At 42.0% G+C, this 10,126-nt stretch overlaps 1 protein-coding gene across 7 annotated transcripts in view; it reads right to left on the bottom strand.

Moving 5' to 3' along the window:
• The window catches only part of NUP214 (nucleoporin 214), a gene marked incomplete at its 3' end in the record, with an annotated part of 44,417 nt that overhangs the window by 29,328 nt on the left and 4,963 nt on the right, over positions 1-10,126 (bottom strand). For all 7 annotated transcript variants that reach the window (XM_084493999.1, XM_084494000.1, XM_084494001.1 and 4 more), the window contains exons 7-17: positions 10,001-10,104; positions 8,882-8,988; positions 8,395-8,461; positions 7,723-7,846; positions 5,743-5,904; positions 4,204-4,654; positions 2,594-2,769; positions 1,836-1,927; positions 1,141-1,230; positions 621-770; positions 217-375 (exon numbers count right to left, since the gene is read on the bottom strand). In XM_084493999.1, coding sequence (XP_084350125.1) covers positions 217-375; positions 621-770; positions 1,141-1,230; positions 1,836-1,927; positions 2,594-2,769; positions 4,204-4,654; positions 5,743-5,904; positions 7,723-7,846; positions 8,395-8,461; positions 8,882-8,988; positions 10,001-10,104 — 1,682 coding nt within the window. The remainder of the gene's footprint in view (positions 1-216; positions 376-620; positions 771-1,140; positions 1,231-1,835; positions 1,928-2,593; positions 2,770-4,203; positions 4,655-5,742; positions 5,905-7,722; positions 7,847-8,394; positions 8,462-8,881; positions 8,989-10,000; positions 10,105-10,126) is intronic.

Genomic DNA, 10,126 nt, shown 5'->3' with positions numbered 1-10,126 from the left:
CAATGTTGGCTAATGTCAACAACTCGGAGAAGCTTTAGCAGAAGATTTTCAGGATATGCTGCAAACTCAGAGAAACAAAATTAATCACATTTTTAGCACACTGTGTCAGAACAGCAATTACCTAGGGCAGAACAAAACCACTGGGCACCTGCACACAGAAGTCTCACTTATTTCATTTAAACCTCTAGATTAGAAGCTGGTTAACACGCTTCCTACCTGGAGCTGTGCTTCACTCTTGGGATCCAAGGGTTTCTTATAGAGCAAGCGTAAATAGCCCAAGCTACGATTCCGCTCATTCTGCTCTCTAGCCTCTTCTACCCCTGCAAATCCCTCCAGCAAAGTTGTCTTCAGAATACTAATATCTCCATGAAGAGACTGCAAACAGAACAGATGGGATAAGGTTCAAAGTAACATATTTTCATTGCCATCTCTAACACAGGAGCTCCTGCAAATGCTTGTCTGAAAGAACAAATACAAACGTTGCCCCCATGTTAAAGTAGCATATTCAGAGGTTCCATCTACCTTGGTTCAGCTCTAGCAGGTTAAATGGAAACACCGGGTGACAAACAGTCATTGCTGAGCAGTTAAGTAGTTTGAAGATGCTCAGACACAATGCTCACCTCTGTTGTCTCTTTAATTTCCAAGAGGAAGGTATGAAGATCATCTGACTCAGTTCGCAACATTTTCATTTCCTCTGGAGTACCCACTTGGAAACAGGCTTTGGAAGTCTGGGCCTTCAGCTCCTCCATCTCCTTTTGAAAATGCGCAATCTGCAAAGTCAAGAAGAACGTACAGCCACTAAAACACAGCAGGGTTTGGAACAAAAGTCACAGATCATGTTTCTACAACACCATCAAGACCTCTGACTTTACAGGAAAAGCAGGAAATTCTTCTTGCACAGCAACAGGAAGGAATACCCAAATTTTCCAGAACAGCAATTGAAATTAAAGATGACTGAACAGGACACACAAACAGCAAGTACAAAACAGGTTGACTATCTTGTGAAAAAATTCCATTCTGATTCCTAAACTATTGAAAGACCTCATCAAAATACATGTGAACTGAAAAGAAATGGCTGTGCCTCTATACAGTGGTCTTCCAGCTTCTAAAATTAAGAAAACTGCTTGAAAAAGTTCTCACCTCCTCTCTGATTCCTGCTATGACAGGGTCCGAATCCTTCCACTGGTGGACCTGCTTCTCTAAAGCAGCGCTGGGGACTGCTGATTTGCCCTGGAGGAAAAAAAACAAACAACCTCACTCCAATATTAAGAATATAGCTCTAGCAACAGGGAGTCTAGAGTATAGAAAAGGCCTGCTGTTAGAGCTCCATTCAGACACCAGTCACTAGGGAGGCAATTGTCATAAGCATAAATATTTGTTCCACTCTATACTAAGAAAAGTACGTGCACATTCCAGGTAGCACTGCAGACTACCTGAAGATATGTGCCTAAAGCTTTGTGAGAGCAAAGGAAATCTTTGTGTGCTGCTCTGTGTTACTGTTTTGATTTTGTTATCCAAAGCTGGTGTCTCTCAAGAAACACCATCCAGACAAATCTTGCCTGCTTATTAGCTAGGAAAGTAGTTAAACCTCATTTCCAAAGCATTGGTAAGAATTAGTTTCTACAACTCTGATCATGGCAACATACATGAAAGTTGGTCAAAGTTATGTGGAGAACATAGTTTTAGTCCCACTCATTAGCTAATTTATGTATTTTACATCAAAAGCTATCTAGTTCTTGGACCTAGGAATATTCATTCAGTCCAAGGAATTCTAAGCAAGTCACGAGCAACAGAAAGCATTCCCCCTCTAAAAAATCCACTCAAATTCTCATTACCGGAGTAGAGCTTGGCTTCGCTGCCGAAGAGTTAGTTTTGGCTGTCTTCTGTAGTAAAGAACCTGAAGGCATACTTTGAGCAGGACGTGCCACTAGAATTTAAAAAGAGAAACAGTAATTTATGAACATACATTAAGCTTGAGAAAACTGGTTGTGATCAGACTGGTTAATTGCCAGCATCAAATCCAGCAGCGATAGAGGTAGAGGCCCTAGTGAAAGAAAACATCTTCCCCAGGTGCACATTTACTCCCATTCAATTTCTCTGCTAATGGCAACAGCTGTTACTCCCAAATATCTGGCTGCACATTCCTGAAGGACCCCAAGGTCCCCAATCACACAATCAGGCGAGAGGTGGAATATTATTCTGCTACCAGATGAATGCGATACAATTTAAACTCGCTTCTGAACACTGAACTCTATATGTTCCAGATGCAAGTCAGGGCACCAATTTGCTTGACTGCCCAGAAAGATTCTTAACCAGAGCTATATTGCAGGGCACTGAAAATGCCAGAACTTGTGGCAGAACTTAAGAAGTTGAGCATATTATTTCCCACATGGCTCCGTGGGGAACAAACTGCACAAATGGAGAAAATTCTCAGTTTCAGTACTAATCACAGCATTACGGTGTGCAGAACTGCTGCATCAGTAAATGCAGCAGAAAAAAAATAAGAGGATGTGGTGAGGTTGATTTAGTTTCTAAAACTTTCAGAACATTGTTTGTAATATGTTGTTCCCAACAGGATGCATCAGACTCCTACCTGTGGCAGGTGCAGGGGATGAAGCCTTCAGTGGTGCGGTAGGAGAGGCAGAGGGTGGCGTGGACTGACTCAGAGGACCTCCAGAAGCAGTTTTTAAATTGGTTGAAAATGAAAACATCGTGGAACTGGCATGACCACCACTGCTAGTGGGAGATGAGGAATCTACAGCAGAGAACCTGCAGAAGACACAGGGCATATTTCATATCTGAACCAGTCCTGGCTGCTTCTCTCCATCCAAAATGAACCACTAAGCTCTAACAAATGAACCACCCCAGGGATCAGCAATAACTTAAGCTCTAGATACAAAATCACAAGTGCAGCTGCTGGAAATGGTGGGAAGACCCCTTCAGGGTTATTTCTGAATATCTGGAACCACAAAGTCTGCTACCATAGATCTCCTAGTGAGCAAAAACTGCTACCCTGCTTCAAAACGCACCTCATCATTTTGCACAAAAGCACCAAATATAGCAAATCTCAGTCACCCTTCAGTTCCAACCTTGCAGCAAAGTTCAAAGAGAAATTCTGCAAGAGAAGATGAACTTCCATTCATCTTCAAACTCAGGCCCTCAAGGCAGCCAAGTTAAATTTTCAGCCAATTCACAAGCGTATTATTTGCTTTATATACAAAATATCAAATTTAAAAAGCCCTAAGAGCCACCATCAGATGCCAGTGTAGCAAAGACTGCCCTAATTAAAAAAAATAATCATTTGAACCATCAGAAATTTCTTAAGATACATTTACATGAAAATTGCTCTCCACAGACAGCAACTCCAATTAACATAGCCCTGCCTTTTGAACCATTCTTTCTGAGAAAGTGAGGTAAGTCTTGGGAGTTGGAGGGAAGAGAGGTGTATGAAACCTGAGAATGTTCATCACTCAAATCTATTTTGCACAGTCTCTAATCAGTATCAGTTATCCTTCAGCTGGAATGAACTCTCAGCACAAACAAGCTTTGAAGACTTCAGGTCCTGTATTCACTGAGCAAGCATCTATTTAAGAACAACAACAAAAAAAAAAAAAGTCTGGCATCTCCTCTATTCAATACAGGAGTAGGAAAACAAAAAATTAACTATGGATACAGCTCCTGCCCAGCACTGCAAGCGACTCTTTAGGTTAGAGGTAAGGAACCTTCAACAAAGAGTGAAAGAAAATTGTGCTACCAGCAACATACTAAATCAGTCTCAAAAAAAATCGAATCCCAGCATCCCTGAAGAGTTCTTCAACCAATTCACCTTGAACCACAGCACTGGATTAATGTCTCATGCCTATGAAGCAGACATGAAAAAAAAAAGTCTCTGATAATTTGGTAAGTTACCAATATAACTTTTGGCAACTCCCTTGACTAATATTTTGTCCATGAACATCACCTCTAGCATGGGAATCACTGAGGGTTTCCACCCCGCTTTTTTTTTTTTTTTTTTTTTTGACACCTATATCTTGGATAAAGAGGGGCTGCTTCAGTGCTTTTTTGGGTAGCAAAGAAAACAGCTGTCAGGGAAAAAAAACAGAAACTACTGTGTGACCTTCAGAACTACCACACACCGTCCACATCTGGAGGGATTTAACAGCTACCCAGCTACCACATTATCTAATTTATCTTTGTATTTACTTCTCATTGAGGTTCACTTTGACTGAAGAAGCTGAAGGGGCGAAAGACAACTTCTGCGCAATGGGTGTTGTGGAGGGTGGCGGCCCAGGTGAGCTGTCTGCAGCTGGTTTCAAGCTCATGGATCCAAAAGAGAAGGTGGTGGCAGCAGATGCAGTGGTGGCAGACGGAGCAGCTGTTACAGATGACTTGGGAGAAGCAGAGGAGAAAGAGAACGTTCCTGCTCCGGGACTGGGAGCCACAGCTTGCTTGGAGGTGTCAGTGGAAAAGGGGTAAGGAGGAGGATCGCTGGTTGTAGTGCCAGGTGGCTTCACAGCTGAAGGCATAAAGGAAAAAGCAGCTGCTCCACCTCCTGCTGGAGGCAGACTTGAGGCAGGGGCAGTAGGAGCAACAGCTGGAACCGTGTCAGGCTTTAAAGAAGTCGGCGGAGTGGTCGGAGATGCGGCAGTACTTCCTGTGGGAAGATAAACAGGTAAAGAGACTCATTTGGTTGCACTGACTAATGGACGAAGGTACTGCAAGGCCAAACACTACGTGATGGGGCAGTTAGGTACTATCTCATTTGTTAGACAGACCACGGAGTGAGAAAGAGAGAAGAGGGAGCAGGGCTTCCAGTCCCCATGCCCAACAATTGCTATAGAAATTGCAAAAACCCCGAGACATTATCAATACTACAGTTTCCCCAAGTCTGTCCAGATTACTGTGGCCTGGAGTTTCCTGTGAAAAGCCTTCACCTTTCTCCACTGATTTTGATAAGGTTCCTGCCAGCTCAAATTAAACAGGCTGTCAGCACACTAGCCAGCCAGCACTGCAGAGAGGCAGGCTGCCAGGCAAAAGCATTCTGTTTGGAGGAGATGCAAGTTTGGGCTTATGTAAGAAAATGGTGGGTTTGCAATTGCTGCATGCAGGCAGAGAAGCAGAACGACCAACTGACCTGCACACGCCAGCATAAGAAACTGCTTACTTCACGTTGCATATCACAACCAATACACACTCAGAAAAAGCTACTGCTCTACCTGCTAACGCTGTTTTCACAGCACTGCAGAAAGCTATTGTTTAAATAAGCTCTTGCTGCAGTCAAACACTTCTGTTTACATCATCGCCTCCCATGGCAAAACACATGGAAGAAAACCCTTCTCATTTTGGGAGTGTGCAGACCCTGCTCTGGATCTTGATCCTTGTCACCAAGCAGAGCCTGCAGTCACTGCTGCAGTTTCACTCACACCACCTCAAAGCTGGGCAAAGGGCCTCCTACATGTAGAAGTGCTTTGGCCCCGTTCCCCAAAGGTTGCACATTAGAAACTAAGTGCAGTCTGCAAAGTGCTTGAGATCTCCTATGGTAAACAGGACTAAATAATTTCACTCAGATGTGCAGAAGATGGAGAACTGTCCTGGGAGGAGCAGACACCCAAGAATTGCTTCCATTATTATTATAAAGAAAATTAAAAAACATTTTATGTGACTGCATACGTGTCTGAATATTGAACTTATAGAAAAAGATCCACAAATGCAAGAGTTTCCTTAGCCCACTGGAGCCCTTACCTGTTGATTTTGGCGCTCTCTCCCCTGCTGTCAGCAATGGCTCTGGGGTCACGATAAGCGATCTGACCCCTGGGTTTTGATTGATCATGTAAAACGGGCAGAGTACACCATCCGTGGAGAGCAAGATCAGAACAGGTGCTGGGGGAAGGGTCTTCTCATCACCTGCCACAGACCATACACCACAACATTTCTTACATTTCTGCCTTCTTGCTTTAACTTATATCTTTGTTCCCGTACTTCCCCCTGAATGCCCTGTATTTTTTTTCCTTCTTTATTCTTCCCTATTCCTGACTTCATATAAATTCACAAATGAAAGACAAAAGGTTATTTTTGACAATTAAATATAATTTCCTGACTGTCAAAGCCTAACCTTCACCCATGAATTTCTGCGCCAAGCATTTTCATATTTTCAGGTAATCCTTTCTTTTCAGCTATATGCTGCTCCCTTCTTCAGCCCTCAGTTTCTGTCAGCAACTCTCCACATTCCACTGGGTCCTAATAGGTCACTAATACTCATATACATAAGGTAAGAAATAATTGCTTGATTGGAAGCTTTTCAAGTGTAAAGACAGCCAACATAAATAAAAAAAAAAATCCTGTAAACAACAGGCTGGTGATTTGAATCTCTGATATAAAATACTTCCATTTTATGCAGCTTTGAGTTAGTCTGCTTCAGTTCAAGTGTTCTCAGGACAGTTGAAGGCCCTGACCTACTCTGTATATTTCTAAAACTTTTTGTGTAAATTTAAGCATTCTTAAAAAAAGAGTAAATCTAGGATGCAGGAAGAACTGCTATAATTTCCACTGGTGCTTTTCTTCTGTTGGCCCATGCAGGGTATGCCTACACTCCCTCTATTGGCTCTTGCTGGGGAAGGGCAGTTTCTACATGGAAACATGCTTCAGGACAAATATGGTTTCTTTTCAATCTAAGCTTGTTGTGAACTGCAAAGCCAAATAATGTGCAGCCAAAAAGCAGCTGATTACACTCTGTGAGAACACACAGAACGTGTCAGCAACAAGCTTCTCCAAAAACCTTTCTATAAACTGAGGTAGCACAACCTAGGCTTAAAAAAGCTGTTCTGACAGACTCCTTAATCCAGTAACTGTATAGATTAACAAAGAAAATACTTCAAATTCAATTTTGTGTTAAAGTACACAGTTTGACCTCAATTCCCTGCTGTAGTTTTCATTCAGGTAAAGGCTGCTGCAGTTCACAGTTAATCGGCACCCTCCTGTGCTCTTCAGGAATTCTTGACTGCAGTACCTTCCACTCTGCCTGAAGGCATCTTTATTTCAGTGCCTCTGGGTTTCAAGGGAGAGTTTTCAGAATTCACTAAGGTACAGCACAATAGCTCAGATGTATCTTCAGCTTCAGCCTCTGACAATGTGCTTTGAAGAGCCTTCAGGCAGCACAGAAGGTACAGCAATAATGCAGCTGGCTAGATGCAGAGCACAGCAGGGTTCAGTCAGTACAGGCTCTGTGCTTTAATGTGGAATTAAAACCTACACATTCACCTCAACGATCCTTGCTTTTACTGGTTTTGAAACTAACCCCTTTTTGTCCTTTAGATCACTGCAGATGTACTTAATACAAACAGTTATGCAAAATGACACAAGTTATGAGCATAATGGGGAAAGTCAGACGGCCGTTTGAAATCCCTGATGGTAGAATATGACCCCTTTAAACTCACTGCTACCCCATTTCTGTAAAAAAACAGACAGAGCTCAGGTGCTTTCTCTTCCACATCTGTTACTGTAGCATCCCAGTCTGCTGCAGCCTTTCAGGAAGAACCGTATTTAACACCTTGCCATTTAAATCCCTACACAGAGGTAATCACACACGTGCTATGTGCTTGCTATAAAGATGCAGGACAGATTCTGTCAGAACCATCTCCCAGGACCCTAAGCACCAGATTGCCCCTCAAAAATCTCTTATTTCTACCGTTGGACTATTCCACAAGAAAAATTAACAACACTTACTGATTGGGATGGGCATGTTACTGGTGTAGTCCACAGCAACACCAACAGGCAAAGTATCATCGCTCTTCTCTGTCACAGGAAGTTCTGCTCTGCTGGAGTCCTCCAGAACCCATGACTCCCAGGTCTGCAAGAAGCAGAAATATTATTTCGACTACTGCTTTCCTGTGTTCAGTCTTATTCAGAACATTACTCTACTACAGCTGAAAGATGCGATTGCAAAGAAGCTGGAGAGGATCTACCTGCCCTGTCAGGTAAACAAATGTCAGAATTATCAGGGCCCTCCACAGATTTGTCTGTGATTTCTTCCCTAGCAATGTATGGCAGAGTTGAGGTCAGACTCAAGGACAAATAGTCAATGTTTTACCTCAATATGACCTCATATGAATCACTTTTTATTCCAGCAAATTTGACCACATTTTTAGATTACCAACCAAATCACAAAAAATAGACTTGGGGTACTTGGTTCACAGCATACTGTGTTTGTTTATCCCTTCTTCTTTGTGTCACTCATCTTCTGGTCACCTAAGGTTTACATTTACATTAATATTTTGTGCAACTCACATGTAAAAAGAAAGGCATTTGATTTTTTTAACCATACCATTTTGTTATATTTCAGATACTAGAAAGGTTTTACTTGCTTAGATTTTCAAGAAACAGGAAGAAAAATATTACCTGATCTCCTTGCCTTGCTAGGATGCTGACTTCTGTGGAAGCTGCTGAAGCTGCCAGAACTAAATCCCTGTAAGCAAGGATACAAATATGACACTCCAGGGCAAGGTCCCCAGCTCCCCTAATCATCACCATATTCATATCTAATAATAAAGTTACACTAACAACATGAAACTGACTGTTCCTCCCAAAACGTGTGACAGGGGAAACTGTTACAATACATGTAGATTTTAAACAATCTTATGTACCTGTATGAAGATAACACACGTTCTCATCAGACAAATGAGTACGTCAGTATGGAGATAAAGCATGCAAGAAAAATAGGCTGTACTTTATATATATAAAATAAAGCATTTTCAAGGTTGTAATTTCATTTGGCTCATATTCGGGTGTTACATAATTTACAGAAGGGAGAAACAACACATGGAGAAGCCTAGATGACTCAGACACACACAACAAGGAAAAGACTGCCACAATTCATGCAACTCACCATTCCTCAACATAGTTGAGGAAGTAATGATGCTGTCTCTCTGTGCAGCTCCCATAGCAAGGCTCCATGAAATTCACAAACTTCTCTGGTCTCTTCTCTTCCTTCTTCTGTAAGACCAACATTGATAATTTACCTTCCAGTACAGAAACCAAATAGTTTCACATAAAACATGAGTGCATCACAGTCACAGGGTACAGCAATAATTGCCTATGTACTTCAGAAGAGAACAGGCATCAAAAACAAACCAAAAAACCTCCCCCTTAAAGATAAAGGGACAAGAAAAAGTTTACCAGGGCCTTACCAATATAATCAGGCCCCAAAACATCCTTAACCTAAACAAATACAAAAATCCGTTACATATATTACAACTCTACATCAGGTAAGGTTTTTTCCGGAGTGTTGTTTCACACTGTAAGTCTTCACATCATAATTTGATGTCATCAGACAACAGGTTACTCGTAAGTTTCCACATAGATATTACTTCCTCCTCCTAGTCCCCATCCAACACCAAAACCAAGATTTACAGTAGGATCTGTGACTGACCACAGCTGTTGCAAAGAAGCTGACTTAGCCCACATGGAACTGGAGAGTGGCCTTTGTTTTAGATACCCAACTGTCACCTTTTGAATGGATCACCTGGTGGTGTAAACCCGGTTTCTCTGGAGTTCATTAAAAGGATGCGAATGTCTCTTAGGTTTAGCCAGAGAAGGTGGAAGTCAACCTGGGGCTCAGCCCAACTTAATAGTATAAAAAGCTAAACAACTAGGATAAGAATTTTAAAGAGAGGAATAGACTTCAGTTGGTTTCAAACCACGTATTCCTCCCTAGCAACTGGGGACACCCAGTGTCATGACAGCGAGCACACAGAGACAGGTAACGGAATCATATTTGTACTGTGATCTAACCATAAACTGCAACTGCTGCATTGTGCCTGTATCAGTATCTGTATCAGTTTTCTAAATTTGAAGTCCCATGTAACATCAAGTATCTTCCAATAAGAGAATCTGATATTAAACATTTTACCCTCTGTGCATGGAATACCTAAAAGAACCTGGTCAGAGACTCTGACAGTATCAAAAGCAACAAAGAGTTCTGTAGCTGAGACGTGTTTGCACTTACAGGCAACGTGGCTATGACCACGTCTGGAGGTGTTTCCAGTGTCCCATCCTCTGCTGCATACACAATAGTGAAGACGTACGTGCCAATCCACAGCACATCCAGAACTGGAAGAGAAGGAAACAAACA

This window comes from Aythya ferina (genome assembly GCF_964211825.1).
Source record: "Aythya ferina genome assembly, chromosome: 20".
NCBI lineage: Eukaryota > Metazoa > Chordata > Aves > Anseriformes > Anatidae > Aythya > Aythya ferina.
Note: the sequence above shows the minus strand (reverse complement) of the source record. Positions and strands in the feature narration are given on the sequence as shown.